At 42.6% G+C, this 19446-nt stretch overlaps 1 protein-coding gene and 1 long non-coding RNA gene across 5 annotated transcripts in view; one reads left to right on the top strand and one right to left on the bottom strand.

Moving 5' to 3' along the window:
* Positions 1-15496, bottom strand: part of LBR (lamin B receptor) — a 30016-nt gene extending 14520 nt beyond the window's left edge. For 2 of the 4 annotated variants that reach the window (XM_081491563.1, XM_081491565.1), the window contains exons 1-7: positions 15120-15496; positions 10111-10289; positions 7543-7758; positions 5226-5309; positions 4362-4554; positions 2773-2969; positions 425-479 (exon numbers count right to left, since the gene is read on the bottom strand). In XM_081491563.1, coding sequence (XP_081347689.1) covers positions 425-479; positions 2773-2969; positions 4362-4554; positions 5226-5309; positions 7543-7758; positions 10111-10275 — 910 coding nt within the window. In that variant the 5' untranslated portion in view covers positions 10276-10289; positions 15120-15496. The remainder of the gene's footprint in view (positions 1-424; positions 480-2772; positions 2970-4361; positions 4555-5225; positions 5310-7542; positions 7759-10110; positions 10290-15119) is intronic. The other 2 variants (XM_081491562.1, XM_081491564.1) reach the window with 1 other exon arrangement.
* A 695-nt stretch (positions 15497-16191) lies between these two features.
* Positions 16192-19416, top strand: LOC145506587 (uncharacterized). The gene is made up of 4 exons (XR_014054054.1): positions 16192-17458; positions 17568-17645; positions 18140-18474; positions 18865-19416. It is a non-coding gene; the product is annotated as an uncharacterized LOC145506587 (long non-coding RNA).
* Positions 19417-19446: the final 30 nt, after the last annotated feature.

Below are 19446 nucleotides of genomic sequence, written 5' to 3'. Positions count from 1 at the left end.
CTACTGAGTTCACTCACTGCAACAACTATTGAAGTCCACACACCTAGAGACTGTGCTCCAAACAAGGGAAGCCACTGCAGTGAGAAGCCTGTGCACCGCAGAGTAGCCCCTGCTCACTGCAACTAGAGAAAGCCTGAGGACAGTAACAAAGACCCACCATAGCCAAAAATAAATAAATAAGTAAATAAAAAGAGAATAAAACTGGAGAGAGGGAAAGAGTGACTGAGGGGCTTGTTACTCTACAGAGCATAATTCTGACATACTGGCTCCAGGTGTGAGCAATTTATTTGTATGCCCTTTAGACTAGTAAGAAATAATTTACTTTCTACTGCTCTGGTGCAATCAGCTTTGATAGTTTAAAAGGGTACAGCACCCAAAAGTCTGTGCTATCAAGTCATCAATTTGAGTCTAAAAAAAAAATTACCATTTAATCTGTACTTGAGTCTTCTTCCATCAGTAAGAGGTGTTCCTTCTACAACCTTAAAAGAAAAGTTTTGTTTTTTAATTAAGAAATTTAAAAAGCACATCACTTTACTCTGTGTGTGTGTGTGTATATGTCTTGTAAAATCACTTAAATTTCAACATGCCCAACAAGGAGGATCGTCTTTTGGTAGGAAAGTTTAGTAACAAGTTTCAAAAATCTTTGCAGCACGCCCTTTGGTGAAGTAATTCCACCTTCGGGAGTTTATTTCAAATACAAATCTAGTAGTGACTTCTCTGTGTACTCAGACTATTGCAATAGCCACCCTCCCCCAACCATCCCATGTTTCACCACAAGACTAGATGTGTTTTCAAAAACCTGTACATCTAGTTGATCTCTAGCTCAAAATTCTTCCATGACTCCCCACTGCTTACAAAGTGGAGTACAACTCCAGCACCCCACATTTGTGCAGTCCTTTCAATCAAGTTCAACCCCACTCACCCAGTTCACTATGGCCCATGTATTTGATGGCAGGAACTCATATACTTACTTGCTCTGCTATTTATAAATATATGCTCACCCAGTTATTCAATCATTTCATGTGATTCTTTTATCTCCAATAAGAGACAGTGAGCATTTTCACTGGACCATTTCATCTCTTCATTTGGATCACCCACAGCATCCCCATATAAAAAGGTACTCAAGAAACACACTTGAACGGAATGAGTTAAAAAAGTTCATTTGCCCAATGGCAACTAAATTTTACTCCCCAAAATATTCAGAAATGGTGCAATTCATTATAAATTGTAAAATACTAATATGGTATCACTTGTCTTCAGCCAAACTATTATACTCTTTCATTAGCTATGAAAGGGAACCCAGTAGAAATGTAATGTTTGTTTGAGATCACAGGATTAGCACAACCACATGCTAATTTCAAATGATTCTTATCTATTAAAGGTATCTAACAACTCCTGTGTTGGGTTTTAGTCTGTGAAATATATATATATATGTAGAAACATATATTATATATATCTAAATGTAATATTTACACATATATAATATATTATATATTTCTATATATTTCTAATATATTACATATTTCTAAATATATTTATTTAGATATATATATATGTTGCTGCTGCTAAGTCGTTTCAGTTGTGTTCGACTCTGTGCGACCCCATAGACGGCAGCCCACCAGGCTCCCCCATCCCTGGGATTCTCCAGGCAAGAACACTGGAGTAGGTTGCTATCTCCTTCAACGCATGAAAGTGAAAAGTGAAAGTGAAGTCGCTTAGTCGTGTCTGACTCTTAGCAACCCCATGGACTGCAGCCCACCAGGCTCCTCCATCCATGGGATTTTCCAGGCAAGAGTACTGGAGTGGGGTGCCATTGCCTTCTCTGATAGATATATGTGTGTGCGTGTGTGTGTGTGTGTGTGTGTGTGTGTATGTGTATATATATATATATATATACCCCATCAAAACTGCTTTTCTCAATAAATATTATCTACTTGACCTAACTTTACTTAAGTTTATCTGAACGTGTGGTTTTTACTGTAGAGTCTTATTACAAAACTACCTGAAAATTCATATCACAAGAATCCTCTCTAGGGCCAATGTTATGGTGAGGTCTCAAAGTATTTAAAGTTTGCAGCTCTAGCCTCCTATCACTGGCATTCTCCATTCCCAATAAAACTGATCCTTTCGTTTACAGACAGTTGGCAAACTTGCAAAGCCCTAAGAATAAGATCTTTAAATGAATTATTTATTCATTAAAGAATCTCATGTTCCTTTAAATATATCCAAGTAGAGGATTCTACTGAAAGAAAACAAAAGACTACACTCAGCAATGAGGACAAGTTTTAAAGACACTGCATGAGTTTGAAGAGAACATTCAATGGTCCCGACAACAAATTTCTGAGATGAAAATTAGAAAACTCATCATATTTTAAAAAGTAAAAGAAGCGGACTAAAGTCCATTGAGCTCAGTAGCTTATCAACTGATAATTTAAAATTCTGCACCTGAAATGACATATAGTGAGAGGAAACCTTTTTCTTCCCCAGCAACCTCTGCTATTATTCAGGTTATTTTGCAAAACAGCTTATTCTTTTCGATTTGGTTTGGAAAGTTACACAAGAACCCTTAATCAGATTCTTAAAAGTTCTGCTTGATAAGCAAGTGTTACAGAACACAAAGAGTAAAGGTTTAACAAACTAAAATTTCTAAGCTTGGGTGGTTATGACCATGGACAGCTTTTACCCTTAAAACTACTATCAATATCTTCACATAAGCATGGGAGTGAAAAGAAGACCATCTCATTACACTACGCCCCACCAACACAACCTTACCTTTCCAATCGGCAGTAAGTGGAACAGAGCCTGAAGGAAAAACCAGAGGAGGTAGGCCCCAAAGACTCTAGTTTCCCATAAATCACCCAAAGCTGGCAGAGGAGGTGGGAAATTCAGAAGACTGGGCTCTTTCTGTTTACACATCAACAGCAACAGGAAGAGGAAGGCCGGCAGGCCAAGCATGATGAGAAAAACACCTGTAAATAATCAGTGAACATTCAAGGCTCTTATTTCAATCCAGGCTAGTTTGCTTTATTTTTTTTCAAGAATCACTTGAGTTTCTAGTGAAGGTCAGAACTCAAGTCTGGCTAGCTGTTTGAAACTAATGTCTAATGCCCCATGAGACAGTCCTCATGTCCACCTGTTACATCTTCTGGGAAAGCAATCACAGGCATAAAAGTAGTAAAAAACAGCACATGCCCAGCACTGAAGAATTAGATTCCACCTTAGAAACCAACCTCTAAAACATTCAAAATCCAACCACAATGGGAGTAAATATGTTGAGATTCCAGCAATGTGAAGACTGGAACATCTAAAAACTATCTATCAGTCTAACCTTTAAAAAATAAAAAACTTTATATCCCTAAGTTTCTAAAGTATCACTTTCAGGGCTTCCCTCGTGGCTCAGTGGTAAAGAACCCGCCTGTCAGTGCAGGGGACGTGTGTTCAATCCCTGATCTGGGAAGATCCCACATGCCACAGGACTAGAGCCTGTGCTCTAAAGCCCTGGAGCTGCAACTAGTGAATCCATATGCCACAACTACTGAGCCCGTGCTCCGCAGCAAGAGAAGCCAATGCAATGAGAAACCCAAGCATGGCAACAAAGAGCTGCCCCTGCCCACCACAACCAGAGAAAAGTCTGCGCAGTGATGAAGACCCAACAGGGCTAAAAATAAATAAGTAAAATTATTTTTAAAAAACCAAAAAAACAGTTATCACATTTATGTAGCATGTGCACAGACTGTTAAGCAATGTTGGACACCACCTAGAGTTATAACTTATAAAATACAAAGGAGTTAAGCCATGCAGAATTTTCAAAGTCCTTTCTTGGTCTAACCTCATAAAACCTCACCAACTCCACCCACCTAATAACTCCAAGCCTCTGAACGCTTCAGATCTTTGACCCTCAAAAGCAACCTGTCTAGCAGGTAAGGTAGACACCATGACCCCACTGGAAGCATGCAGCTTATTCCCAGTGTTACTGCCAAGCCGGCCCTGGCACCATGGTCTGATTATTAGCAGATTTCTCAATCACCAATCGTTCACTGTCCTTCCTACATACAACTATCATACCAACCTTCCCTTCGTCACTTTACACTTCTTTGCTCAAAACCTATTAAAAGATGGCTAACAGTTTTACATACAGCCACAAGGGCACCATTTCTCCTCTATGATAACCCTCCAAAATGCTCCCACTCAGGCCTTTGCACCTGTTGTTCCTTCTAACTGAAAATTCCTCCCAGGCTCCTACCAGGCTCACTACCTGGCTGCCTGCAGATTTCTTCAGAGAAAGGCCTTTCCAGCTTACTTGATAGCAATGACCACTTGCCCACCCTACCTGCCCTCCCCAGGCTGATTCTGATGCCTACCAGGTACTCCTCCGAACTCTAAGTCCTTCGACTGTGTGGCTGTCACTTCAGAGGTTCTCAACAAGGCAGGTCTTTTTGTGACAACTTTTTCTTCCTTCAAATCTACTTCTTTTAATTTGATCTCTTCTCTTCTTGCACGAAGGCTATACTGTGTAGGTATATAACTACTCTCTTGTGACAAATGGAATGTTTCCTATTTAAAAAATAAAAAGTATTAAATATCTATAGTCAATAAGTATCATGAATGCTACCACAGTAACTAATTCAGCATTTTAATACAGCCATATAAACTAATAAATTTATTAAATTATATTCAGTCTTTTTTTTTTTTAACTTTTTATTTTGTGTTGGGGTATAGCCGATTAGCAATGTTGTGATAGTTTCAGGTGAACAGTGAAGGGACTCCGCCATACATCATATACACATATCCATTCTCCCTCAAACTCCCCTCCCATCCAGCTTGGCACATAACCCTGAGCAGAGTTCCATGTGCTATATAGTAGGTCCCTGTTTGTTAACCATTTTAAATATAGGGTGTACATGTCCATCCCAAACTTCCTAACTATCCTGTCCCCCCAGCAACCACAAGTTCATTCTCTGAGTCTGTCAGTCTCTTTTTGTTTTGTAATTAAGTTCATTTGTATAATTTCTTTTTAGATTCCATACATAAGGGATGTCATACGATATTTCTCCTTCTCTGACTGACTTCACTCAGTATGACAATCTCTATGTTCAGTCTTAATTTAAGGACAGAATTTTAGAAAAGATTCTAGGAAAAATGATGGTTTTCAATGCGCTTCTTTAGAGAAAGTCACTTTAACAAAGAAAAAAATTGCTCAAGAGGAGAAATGAACCACATCATACCTGCATATTTTTGTGAGGTATGTCATTCCTCTCGATGCGCTCAGGCTCCCCATTATATCTGTTGATGCTATTTCCGAATGGCTTCTAAATCGAAGAATAGAAAACATTTTAACCATAAAAAATGGTAATTTAGTAAAAGGAAACATGATGGTAAAAATTCAGTATTGTGAAACCAAGCAATAAAACCAATCAAAGATTTTCACAGCCTGAACTCAAGAATTTCAGCCTAGTTTTGCTAAAATGAAGTGGAATAGGATTGACTAGAGTTCCCCAATCTTCAAAAGATTGGCTCAAGAAATAGCGGGTACTTACAGAGTATTACTAGTAATCTGTGAACTGACTATTTTCTCAATTTCATCTACCTCATTTTTATTTAACCTTACATTTTCTCTCCCTAATTCTCTTTTCTCAACTCAGTCTCTTTCCTTGAATGTCATTCTCTTTAAGCAGTGGAGGGAATTTCTTATTGATGGTACAAAGGAAGAACTTAAATTTACAAAGCATATTTCAGGCAACATATGGGTGAAATCTGTAACTTTGCTCCTTTAAAGTCACAGACAGATTATACTGCTAATAAAGCAATAGGAGGAAAACAAATTAAAAAGATAAATATATCCTTTGAGGGGCTAGGTGTCAGAAGACAACATTAACAGAGGACCAAGTTCTAGCTCAAACCAAGATCTAACTGAGCAGTGACAGCATTCAACATATACTTAAGTTTATCAAAGTGCGAACAAGCCACTTAGCAGTGGTTTTGCAAATGTCCAGTACGTAATCCAGAGTAACCACAAGTGTAATCCTGTAACATAGCTAGTCAGCAGACCCTAAACTGTAATGACGGCAAATTGACAGGGTATCCACACTGAGGCAAAGTAATGCAAATATCACAATCAGGAGTCCAAAAGAACAAGGATGACATGATGTCAAAACTACGTGCAATCTAAGTATGGTCTTTCATGCACATCACACCATCCTCAACTCAGTAATGAGTCCATGGTGAGCCCAGGGCTCAACTAGTGAGGAGCAAAGCTAGTCTGTGGCTCTTGGGTCACCAGGACTATAAGGAAGTTACACTGTAAAAAATATAGTGGTCATTAAAAGCTAAAAATGACATGTGACAGAAAGCACACAACATTTGTTCCTTACCCTAAGTCATCTGACTAGTAAAGAGAGCCACTAACAAGGTTCAAACTCACTAGTAATCATCAATATGCAATTTAAAACAGTGAGTTGAAAATCTCTGATGATCATATTGGCCAAAAAAAAAAAATAATCTAATATCTATTATACTCAGAATGAGAAAATAGTCATTAATATCCTACTTGAACTGGTATAAACTTTCTTGAAGCAATTTGGCAATATGCAGTAAAAGCCTCAAATCTACTCTATCCATCTGACAGAGCAGTTCCACTTACAAGATTTTATCCTAAGGATATATCAGATGTGTAAGAATATTTGTTTATAATAATGAAAATTTAGAAAGAAAAAAAGCTAAATGCCTATCAACAAGGGTGATAACAATTACATTACCTCCATACAATTTATAGTAAATCCAAACAATACTATACAACAACAAAAGTGATGTAGGAAAATATAATAGACGGTTATTCCCAATATCTTAAAATTTTTAAATGTGACTACAAAACACTATGTAATAATCCAGTTTTTTAAGATTATTAAAAATCTGTGTGCATTTTATCCAGGAAAGAGGTAACATTAAGTGAAGAGAGTAAACAATGACATTTATTCAATTCTGTTTATTTATAATTTTGATTTGGTCTATGATCCAAAATACTCATTGTGCAAGGTCCTACAGGCTCTGCATACCCTAACATTTCCAACCTTGAACTGTGAAAGTAATTCAATTAAAAGTGTCATCTTTGAGTACAGAAGGTAATTAAGTACAGTGATACTAAGCAAGAATGTTTTTATACCATATGTCTTATTCTTTTAATTTTTTAAATTTGTCTCATTATTTTCTACATGAACTTTTACTTACTATAAAAACTTAGTTCAATCTATAATTTGCATCTATTTAAAATTTAAACACTGCTTTGTTTCTTTTAAAACCACAATATTAAGTAACACTCAAAACGTAAAAACGTTCTTTTTCATGGTACTTAAAAGCATTATACCTTCTATTCTTCCAAACATTCATTTTCTAACGTAACCTTTCCAAGTCATCACCTTAGATTTGATGTTTCCCTGACATTTTAATATTATTAACTGCAGATCACATGCAGACATATAAAGGGGAAGACGTGATCTGGGCAGACTAAATGCCGAGTGAGGCTGGAGGGCTCCCAAACACACGCACCAGCACCAGCGGAGTCAGTTTAACTTCCAACATGTCCTTCCTGGCTTCCTTCCTTGCTTCCTTCAGGTCAGCCTGGTACGATGCTGAGGCGGATCGGCGGGAACCTTTTGGGGGCCGGCCAGGGGACCGGGAGCGAGACCTCGAGCGGCTCCCCCGGCGTCTGGAGGGAGAACTAGAAGTGGAGCCACTTTTCCTTTGCCTGAAGGAGGTTAAAGGCTAGAGAGAGAGGAGAAAGCAGAGCTTCGGCGTTTAAGTCATAACACATGCAGACCCACACTGCAAGAAGGAAGCAACAGCAGAGATTGGCACCAGTGCTTCTAAAGTCACCTCAGGAGCTCATGGGAGCAGAGCGTCCATCCAATGAGGCCAATGACAGCTGCAGCCATGACCCGTCTCTCCTGAGACCAAGGCAGCCTTTCCACTCCTAACTCTCCTTTGAAGGTTCTGCCGTGAAATGCATATTCTAAAGCAAGTAGCTGTATATTGTCCCAATAACATATACAAGAGATACACTAACACTGACTAAGACTGAGATGGGCACTTCCCTGGTGGTCCAGTGGTTCAGACTTCGCCCCTTCTGATTCGGGGGGGTTTCGATCTCTGGTTGGGGAGTTAAGATCCCACATGCCTTGTGGCCAAAAAACCAAAACATAAACAGAAGCAATACGGTAACAAATTCAATAAAGACTTTTAAAAATGTCCACATCAAACAAAAAAAAGAAAAGAAAATCTTTAAAAAAGACTGAGATGATGGGACAAAAGAAAAGAGCGCACAAACAATAACAAGAAAATCAGTCCCACCGTTTCCCTCCGAATAAAACACTAGTCAGAGTTTTGAAAAAAGTCTAAAACTGGGTTACTTAGTTATGTTTTTACCCTGCCCTAACCTACTCGGAGAAGGCAATGGCACCCCACTCCAGTACTCTTGCCTGGAAAATCCCATGGACGGAGGAGCCTGGTAGGCTACAGTCCATGGGGTCGCTAAGAGTCGGACGACTGAACGACTTCACTTTCACTTTTCCCCTTCATGCACTGGAGAAGGAAACAGCAACCCACTCCAATATTCTTGCCTGGAGAATCCCAGGGACGGCGGAGCCTGGTGGGCTGCCGTCTGTAGGGTTGCACAGAGTTGGACACGACTGAAGCGACTTAGCAGCAGCAACCTACTCCAAATGTTTCCAGGGATCTAGACCTCAAGGAAGGCAAACTAGCCCCAAGTAAGTCCAAATCCCTCCCACCCACTTTGTGTGGCCCCGGAGCTAAGAATGGCTTTACAGTTCTTAAATGACTGCTGCTGCTGCTAAGTCGCTTCAGTCGTGTCCGACTCTGTGCGACCCCATAGACGGCAGCCCACCAGGCTCCGTCGTCCCCGGGATTCTCCAGGCAAGAATACTGGAGTGGGTTGCCATTTCTTTCTCCAGTGCATGAAAGGGAAAAGTGAAAGTGAAGTCGCTCAGTCGTGTCCGACTCTTAGCGACCCCATGGACTGTAGCCTACCAGGCTCCTCCATCCATGGGATTTTCCAGGCAAGAGTACTGGAGTGGGGTGCCAAAACAAACTCAAAAGAAGAATGAAACTTGGTGGCACAGGAGGATTATCTGAAATTCAAAGTTCAGCATCAGTGAATAAAACCTCATTGAGCCTGCCACGCCCAGACCTACTCTCACGCTGCATGAACTATACGTCCCCCAGTGCCTGAGTTATCTGCAACCTGCCCTTTTGCTCAAAAACGTCACAGAACCCTGTCTACAGCACTCGAACTGTGGTCCATAGGCTGTGGGCTCGAGATGGGTTACTGATCTGAGACAAGGAATGAAATTGAGAAGAAGTGGGTAAAAATTTTTATAGCATTTTGACCAAGTAATTTTATGTCTACTGAATCTGAGAATTAAAAGTCAAGGCTTTTATTTTGTACACTTTTTTTCCCATTTGCCTAGTAATTGTGATATATTAACAAGTACTTATATACCATGGATCAGATATTTTCAAGCTCAGGTCCTCACCAGATAGGTTGAGAAGCCCTGGGCTCAAATCTAATTAACGTCACTCTCCTGATTAAACCTCTTGTGCATAGGATGAAGCCCAAACCCCTCCAGTTCTGGTTCCTTCTTAACCCTCCTCTGGCCCTTGTCCGCCACCTCTTTCAGCATTGGTTGTCTGTGTCCACCCCCACCCAAGCCTTTGGCACACAACCCACTGTGGAAGCCCCTGGCCCCATCACCTGAGTTTCTCTATCTGTCCTCAGCACTCAGCTCTGAAAGCCTGCCCCAAAACCCCATGCCCTTCCCTGTTCTTGTTATGCTCCAGTACCACCCATGACAAACTGTCACAGAATAGCAGAGTGCATTAAACCAGGGAGAGGGCGATCTAAGTGTCTGACTTCAGCAGACTGGGAGCTTCTGAGGAACACGGCACTGTGCCTCATTCATACACTTCCAGAGCCAAAATCAGGATATGACCCAAAGTAGGAGTGTGAGAGCCAGACCTGACTGCTCTAAGCTTAAAAACCACACCTACAGTGATTTCCCAATTATTATAAACATGGTCTATAAACCAAAGAGCGCTTACCTTGATATCACTCTCTTTCAATTCAAGTTCAGTTCCGTCTTTGTATTTCACGTTGTAAAGCTGGGAGTTGCTGTCATGGCTCAGAATTTCTACTTCATAATAAAGCGAACTCCCAGGCCATCGACCTCTTACCACCTCACCATCGGCAAATTTCCTACTTGGCATTTTCAAAAATCTGTCTGAATAGTTATAAAAAAAAAAAGAGTCTGAGCATATATACATTTGTCTTTTCTCACAGATTAAACACTAAAACATAACTTTCCAAAATGTTTAACTGGTCAAGACTTTCGGGCTAGAGAAGCCTCTAGAGGAGAGGGTATACAAGTCCTGTTTTACAACTGAAGCTTAAATATGTTAACTGTTTTGTCCAAGGGCACAGAAAGGGGTGACATGAAGTGGCAGAATCAGGACATAGAGGTTGTTCTCTCTGCCACACCATATTTCACTAGAAATCACTCTATACACAGCAGTGGCACTGAGGATTAAATATGACAAAACATAAAGGCTCAAATGATTTGCACCATGCAAAACACTACCCACCTACAATGACCACACTTCTTTAATTAACAAGGCACAATCTCACAAAGTACACATATTTTCTGATTTATAAATCTACATATACAGTAGTTCCCCCCTTAGTCGAGAGGGGTACATTCTAAGACCCCCAGGCATCCCCAGTGGATGCCTGAAACCACAGACAGTACAGAGCCCCATATATACTATGGGGATATATACTATAGTTCCATATATACTACACATACATACCTATGATAAAGTTTAATTTATAAATTAGGCACAACAAGAGGTTAACAACAATAACTATCAATAGAACAAATATAGAACAATTGATTCTTGAGAGTCCCTTGGACTGCAAGGAGATCACACCAGTCAATTCTAAAGGAAATCAACTCTGAATATTCACTAGAAAGACTGATGCTGAAGCTGAAGTTCCAATACTTTGGCCACCTGATGCGAAGAGCCAGGCCACCTGATGCGAAGAGCCAACTCACGGGAAAAGACGCTGATGTCGGAAAAGATTGAAGGCAGGAGGAGGGGATGACAGAGGATGAGATGGTTGGATGGCATCACCAACTCAACAGACATGAGTTTGAGCAAACTCCAGGAGATGGTGAAGGACAGGGATGTCTGGTGTGCTGCAGTCCACGGGGTCGCAAAGAGTCAGACATGACTGAGCAACTGAACAGCAACAACTTTAATGAAAGTTATATGAATGTGGATGGTCTCTCAAAATATCTTATTGCACAAACTTAACGCCTTTTCCATCTTAACTAAGCACTTAATTGTGCACTATGGCTGTAGCTTTTGCAGTTTGAGGTTCTAGAGCAAAATTAGGATGAATTTCTTTTTCCTTCTTCACGATTTCACAATAGAAGACGTGTTCTTACCGTAGGTCTTAGCAACTTTGGCATATGATTCTTTTTCCTTTCCCTATTAAGCCAAGAAGTTTTACCCCTTCACTTAAAAGAAGTACTGTATGGCTTCTCTTTGGCATAATCTGAATCGCCAGCATCACTACCCTTGTACTTTGGGGCTACTATTAAGTAAAATTAGGGTCACTTGAATGCAAGCACTGTGATACAACAGCTGACCTGGTAAGTAAGATGGTACTAAGTGACTAATGGGGTAGATGCGCTGGACAAAGGGACGATTCACATCCCAGGCTGGATGATGAGGGACGGCAAGAGATTTCATCACGCTACTCAGAATAGCCATGATTTAAAACTGTTTATTTCTGGAATTTTCCACTTAATATTATTGAACCACAGGTGACCACAGGTACTTGAAACCTCAGAAAGTGAAACTACAGATAAATGGGGACGACTGTAGTCTTACGAAGGCTTTAAGGATATATCATCTAATTTTAACAAATTACCTTTATTACAAACGGTAAACTATGAGACAGACTAGGAAAATCAAGATTGTATAATTAACATTATATAACCTACCAAGAGCGAGAAAAATAACTTCAAATCGAAAATGAAGAGCAAATTTGTGGTTTTCACAAATCTTTCAAGTCTTACAGCTGAAGTCTCAAATGTCTACCAGGTAATTCTGCCAACCACATAACTAGGCCAGTATCCTAGGTCTTTTTTCAAATGCCTACAGCAAACATCAACCTCCAGTTATAGCCTGGGTGCCTCTAGCTCTTAGGTAGTAAGAGCTTCTCCCTTGATGGACCAGCAGATTCACATTTCCACAGGAAAACCAGCTCCACAGACAAAACCAGCTCTTCCTGACATCTCCAACACCACCTGAACAAGCTAGGTAGGCCCTCTGAAGAAGGCAGTACGACAGGAAAATCTCTCCTTATATCACCTTTATCCCCGAAATATCCTCTGGGCATACAAACATACATTCCTCACTCGGCTCCTGTCAACAATGCCAACATCTCAAACTTTTGAAGACTCTCCAGAATTAAGAAAGGAGAAAGTCACATTATCACACCCCTCTTGAGAAAGAGTCTTTCCCAAGCATCACATTTCTTCCCTGTTAATCATCTGAGAAGCAAACTTCACAAGCTTCACTTGTTTAGATAGATAGGAGCTAGGTGGGTAGATGAAAGAAAATACAAAGACTTAGGTGGTGATTAGAGGATGTCAGTCTGTTCGCATGTTAGGTACAAGACACCTACCTGAGATAGCATTACTGGGGTAATGAAGGGGTTTGGGCAGGGGCGGGGGCGGGGGGAGCAAGGACAAGGAGCCCAAACGCTCTGAGGATAAGGTCCCACCTGGCTGAGGAGTCACGTGAGGGGAACTTGAAAAAAAGAAGGTGGTGGACACCTTGGGACCCGGAGGAAGGGCACAAAAAAGGAAGGTGACAACAGCAAGTTTTGCCTATTTCAACATTGAGCTCCAAGCCTCCAAACACTAAGAAAGAGGAAGGAAATGTGCCCTCTTCTCTCTTCTCTTATGCCCCTTCCTTCTTCTCAGACCCCCTAAAATCAAACCTCTGTTATCAGTACTAGTTCTCTGATGTCAACTGACCAGGGTTGGCAGAAGGCAATTACATCTTTGTACATGAAGATGTCATTCAAGTTTCAAATAACTCTTTATAAACTTTTGAAACACGGTCCTTCAGGAATTAAGGGCTGCCTGTGTGTGCTAAGTCGCTTCAGTAATGTCCGACTCTGTGCGACCCATGGACTGTAGCCTGCCTCTATTCATGGGATTCTCCAGGCAAGAAGACTGGAGTGGGTTGCCATGCCCTTCTCCAGGGGATCTTCCCGACCCAGGGATTGAACCCAGGTCTCTGATGTCTCCTGCATTGGCAGGCAGGTTCTTTACCACCAGCGAAAATGCCTTGAGCAGATTCTGTCCCTTTTGGAAATTTTATTGCACAGATAACCACATACACAGTATCTATCCAATACTGGTCATAGGTCAATGCCAAAGAGGTTTTTCTCTTATCAATCAAATATTTGGGGTTAAACAAATTAAGATATCCCGAGGATATCTGTTAGGTCTCTAAACTTTAAAAAAAGAATTAGGGATAGCAATCTTTTATATGGTGGTTGAAAAAGGAAAAAAAAAAGGGACAAATCAGCATTTTTCTCAAGAGACCACTATCTCATACACAAATGTTCCAAAAGATGAAACCACCACCATTATGATGGTGCGCCTCTACTCTGCACAAGTATCACACAGTGCATCACATCCTAACCCTGCAGGAGTAACTAGGCAGGTAGGACAGAAGAGCCCCAGGACATTTATGCATGTCACTGTACCATCACCTAAGAAAGTGAAAAGATAGGCCTCCCTCAAGAGGGAGGTTTAAGCCAAGTATGTCTGCAAAGAAAGATTCTGTTTACTGAACACAATGACTTCATCCCCCCATTAGCGGTGGAAACATGGGGACCCTCAGGCTTATCTCTATTAAGCCACCTGCTTGCTAACTTCAGTGTCAGTTGGCACTGGAATCCTTACACTTTTCAGCTCCAACATGTTACTGTTTATCAGCACAACAGAATGTGCTATTATTCCCTGCTGATCACATCTTCGGTCATCTTTCTTCACTTTCCCAAATCAGTCTAAACATGGCAAAGAAACATTCAACACCTGCACCCAAGGCTGGCCTACCGGGCAAAACCCAAACAGGAACCCCTGGCCTAGCTCCTGCCCCTGCCGCAGGGTACAGAAGAAACTGCCATCTTCCTGGCTGCACAGGCAGAATGGCCCCACTATCCTCCTAAGCAAAATAAAGAACTGAAGGAGCAATAATTTCCCTCCTACTCACTCTTTCCCCTCCTCCCTAGACAGCTCTCGGAAACCAAACTTAAATTGGACTTGGTGCCTGATCGAAATTAGTGCACACACACCCATCCTTTCCTCTGCGGCAGTTACTACGGTGTCTTTACAGAAGTGCACGTGTTTATTTGCAAGGTCCCTGAGGGCTGGGACCAGAAGCATGGGTCTAGCTGGTGTCCGGCCAGGGGGAGGCTCCTCCATACATCAGGTGAGCAAGTTCACTTGCTCCGGGCTGAACCCTTGAATCGTCCACGCGCTGTCCAATATATCTACTGGGTCATTCTGAGTATCAACTGCCTGATTCCCGATCAGACGGCGAAATTATTTTGGTGAATTTCCTGGAACCAGGCCCTTTGCAATCAGGCGCTTTTTTTTTTTTAAGCCTTAAAAAGATGTATTAAAAAGGGGGGGGGGATCGAGCTTTAGCAGGAGCACGCAAACCTGTCTAACTACCCGTTTTTTGAGTGCGCAGAAACACCGGCGGGGGAATGCAATGCATGCAGCCAGCCTTGGAAGTCGCCAGAGACCGCCACGACCCTCCAGGCCAGTGACAACCACCGACAATTAAAGTCAACCTGGCAACCCCACTTCCCCGTCCGCCAGGCTGCCGCGCCTGTTCTGCCTACCCAAGAGCTGGACCCGCCAAGCCACCCCGCTAATCTGTCAAAAAGGCTCTCAGAGCAGTCTTGGGAGGGCCGATGCTGCAGGGCGGGGACAAAGGCACAGGGGTGGATCACCCACCCACACATCCTCCCCAGCCAACATCATTTTACTCCGACGCGGCGCGTCCAAAATGGAGGGAAACGTCGGCAATTTAAAACCACAGCTTCATTTCCGCAGCTGACCGGGCCGGGCGCACTTCGAGCCTCGCCAGCAGCCGCCCGGACCGACCCGGAGGAGGGGAGGGCGAAGCCGCCGCTTCACGCCAGGCATCCCGGGACCCCTGCCCATCCGCCGCACCCTCCCCGCGGGCCTCCCCCAGATCCCTTGGAGACCGCGCTGCGGGGAGCGGGGCGGGGTTTCGGGAGCTCACCTGCTCGGTGATCCTGCGGGAACACGAACGGCTCCGAGAGAGTCGCGGAGCAGCAACCCTGCGGCGGTTCCGCGCGCGCGACACTGCCCGCTTTCGCGCTCTCGCGCTCCGCGGTCCCGCGGCTCGGGCGCGCGCCTGTCCGACCCCGCCCTCTCCTCGCCCCGCCCCTCTGGTCAGCCTTCCCAGGGTTCCTATTGGCTCCTCGCCCTTTTGAATCATGCCCAGCGCTGTCGATTCGTCACGAGACGTGGCGCGTCCGCCCCGCCCCGCCCCACCCAGCTGCCGGACCAGTTCGGCGGGTGGCAGATCTGGGAGCATCGGCGCTTGCCTCGGCCCGAGAAGGCTGTGTTTCCCCCGGTCTTATCTCACCAGCCAGACCCACGGACCGCTCGCTCTCCCCGCCCTTTCCCTCCCGGCACTCGCGCCACAGATGCCTGGCGATGCACAGCAGGGAAATTGGTGTGTGAAGTAGTTTGGCGAAAGAGATCGTAAAAAGCTGTAAAGAAAATAAATTTGCATAATGATCGCTAAAGATCAACTTTCCGAGGCCGAAAGTACTTCTTGCTGAAACACTATTAGTGCTCTCCTTACTGTATTTGAAAAATAAGAATAAAAATCTCCAGAAACCTTCCGGACAAGCAGTAGCTCCGAAGGCAATCTGGGGCTCCTTTGTCTTGGCGATGGCTGCGTCTTGGTAGAAACTGACCTGGACGGTAGCCAGTGGGGCCAGTGGGTGGATGTGGGGGTTGGTAAACAATGTCCAAGGGTTCCTTACAGCTCACATCGGTTCTAGGACGGCTGCTGTAAGGAGGGGGATCAACATTACGGGGAGGTCCTGCAGAGATATGGTAGAAAATATTCACCAACGTGCGGCGTCGAACAGAAAATTCTGTCGGTGTACGCTGAGATACCACCTGACGTGCACACCCACAAGTCTAGTTTTACTTGGCCCCCAGAATGCTGAATCATTACACTGTGGACAACGAATCTGTTATGGATCCTAAATCTTTTTTTTTTCTCCAAGTTATCATTATTGGTTAGTTGGTTTCCTTCCTTTGAGGTCAAGAGTTTAAAGCAGTCCACTGAGGTTCCCCATTTTGCAGTGTGGTTTTAATCAAAGTATTTTTTTAACCCAACTACTAGGTTAATCTAACTTACTATGTAACTTTAAGTGAATTTCTATTTTGGAAGCACTGTCCATTAAATTATAATAAGTGGGCTTTACCATTTATAGCCCAGCTTCCGGTGCAAGACTGCTCATTTTCTCAGTTACAACTGCAAAACACCCAGGTTTACTACTACAAAAAGAAGTAAAAAAACAAGTAACACATTGAGCCTTCTTTGTCTTTCACATCCATTGTTTAATGAGTGGTGAATTTCCCGGTTTAGTTCTCAGAGAGACATTTGTCATCCACAGTTAGCCAGTTGCGGATTTTCAGAATATATAAAGTCACTTGAAGAGCCGTATCTTGGTACTAGTATTTCCCTGGCAGTTTAGTGGTAGACTCTAAGCTCCTTATGCAGTGGGCATGGATTCGATCCCTGATCCGGGAACTAAGGTCTCCAAATGAATGGCTCAACCAAAAAAAAAAGATTAAAGTATAACCAGTGGCTATGAGTGGCACAGTCCCTGTTCCTACTGAGTACTGGAGAAGCAAAGCCAATCAGCACTGCCATTAAAGCAGCCAAAAGACCTACATGGGGCCAGGAAAGCTTAGATATGAAATACAAGAAATGTGATGTCTACTAATGTGCCCATTATTTGGCTCTGCTTCCCAGAGGATCTGGGCTATCAGGTCTGACACATGTCTTTCAGGATATAGGTCTAGGTACAATTTCCCATGCCATGAAGAAGTACAGCTGGACTCATTGGGTACTGTTCATAACAAACTCTTATGCACTGTGAGCTGCAGAAAGCCTTCTTTCATAAAGTAAAAGAATCCCAAGAGCTGTCTGATAAAAACACATTTTTGCCAGTGCTGTTTGACCTGCTTGGCTTATATTCACATAGCTATGGAGTTCGTGATTAGCATGATGAAATAATTAGGTTGGTTTTGAGACAATGTTTTCTTTCATTTTTATTTGAAGAACTTACATGTATGTATATTTGCAACACTTACTTATCCCCCCACTTTTTAAAATAATTTATCTATCAGAGGCCAGAAGGAGAGATTTTCAGTACATGGACCGAAGTATACTGCCATCCTCAGCTTCAGTGGAAGAATTTAAAAGAGGTAAGGCTAGTGAGAGAGAAAGAAAAGAAGAGGCAGGAGTTGGTGTAATAATCATAGTAACTAGTTTTATTTATTAAGTTCTGTCCTCTGCCTCCTGCTGCTCTAAGGACTTTTTATATCTACATTTATTTATTTCACTTGACCCTCAAGACATTGCTGGGCCAGGAACACCACGTGGCCCTGTGAGTCAGTGTGAATTTCAGTTCTAACACTCACTTTAAGTCCTCTCCCAGCCAGTTCTCAAAGCCTTGATTTCCTCATCTGTAAAGTGGGGATAATAAGTGTACCTGTTCTACAAGGTGATTGTGAGGATTAAATGCAATTATATTAGGTTGGTGCAAAAGTAATTGTGGTTTTGTGTTGTTGAACTTTGCTGTTTGATATTGGAATACATTCTTAAATGTGGTTACGTTATTCATCATTTTAATGCACAATTCTTGCTTTATGCTTCTTTGCTAATGGCATTACTTGCTATTTATTTATATTTATTTTAGACTAGGGAAATGATGTTAGACAAAAAGCAAACTCAAGCGATTTTCTTGTTTGAGTTCAAAATGGGTCGTAAAGCAGCGGAGAAAACTCTCAACATCAACAACGCATTTGGCGCAGGAACTGCTAACAAATGTACAGTGCAGTAGTGGGTCAAGAAATCTTACAAAGGAAATGAGAGTCTTGAAGATGAGCAGCTCAGTGGCCGGCCATCGGAAGTTGACAATGACCAAATGAGAGGATCACTGAAGCTGATCCTCTTACAACTACACAAGAAGTTGCCAAAGAACTTAACCTTGACCATTCTACAGTCATTTGGCATTTGAAGTAAATTGGAAAGGTAAGAAAGTTCATTAAGTGGGTGCCTCATGCTGCTGCTGCTGCTGCTGCTGCTAAGTCGCTTCAGTTGTGTCTGACTCTGTGCGACCCCATAGATGGCAGCCCACCAGGCTCTGCCATCCCTGAGATTCTCCAGGCAAGAATACTGGAGTGGGTTGCCATTTCCTTCTCCAGTGCATGAAAGGGAAAAGTGAAAGTGAAGTCGCTCAGTCGTGTCCGACTCTTAGCGACCCCATGGACTGTAGCCTACCAGGCTCCTCCATCCATGGGATTTTCCAGGCAAGAGTACTGGAGTGGGGTGCCATTGCCTTCTCCGGGTGCCTCATGAGCTGACCAAAATTCAGAAAAATCATCATTTTGAAGTGTCACCTTCTCTTATTCTACACAACAGCAAACCATTTCTCCTTCCAATTGTGACATGCGACGAAAGCAGATTTTATACAACAACTGACGACGACCAGCTCAGTGGTTAGACTGAGAAGTTCCAGAGCCAAACTAGCACCAAAAAGTAGTCATGGTCACTGTTTGGTGGTCTGCTACTGGTCTTATCCACTACAGCTTTCTGAATCCCAGTGAAACCATTACATCTGAAGTATACTCGGCAAATCCATGAGATGTATCAAAAACTGAAATGCCTGCAGCTGGCATTGGTCAACAGAATGGGCCCAGTTCTCAATGACAACGTCCAATCGCAAGTTGCACAATCAGTGCTTCAAAAATTGAATGAACTGTGCTATGGAGTTTTACCTTGTTCGTCTGCCATATTCACCTGACCTCTTGCCAACTTACCATCACTTCTTCAAGGATCTCGACAGCTTTTTGCAGAGAAAATGCTCCCACAAACAGCAGGAGGCAGAAAATGCTTTTTCTAAGAGTTCGTCAAATCCCAAAGTATGGATTTTTTGTGCTATCGAAATAAACAAACATTTCTTATTGGCAAAAATGTGTTGATTGTAATAATTCCTATTTTGAA

This window comes from Giraffa tippelskirchi, chromosome 5, assembly GCF_054371585.1.
Source record: "Giraffa tippelskirchi isolate mGirTip1 chromosome 5, T2T-mGirTip1v1.2.pri, whole genome shotgun sequence".
Classification (NCBI taxonomy): domain Eukaryota; kingdom Metazoa; phylum Chordata; class Mammalia; order Artiodactyla; family Giraffidae; genus Giraffa; species Giraffa tippelskirchi.
Note: the sequence above shows the minus strand (reverse complement) of the source record. Positions and strands in the feature narration are given on the sequence as shown.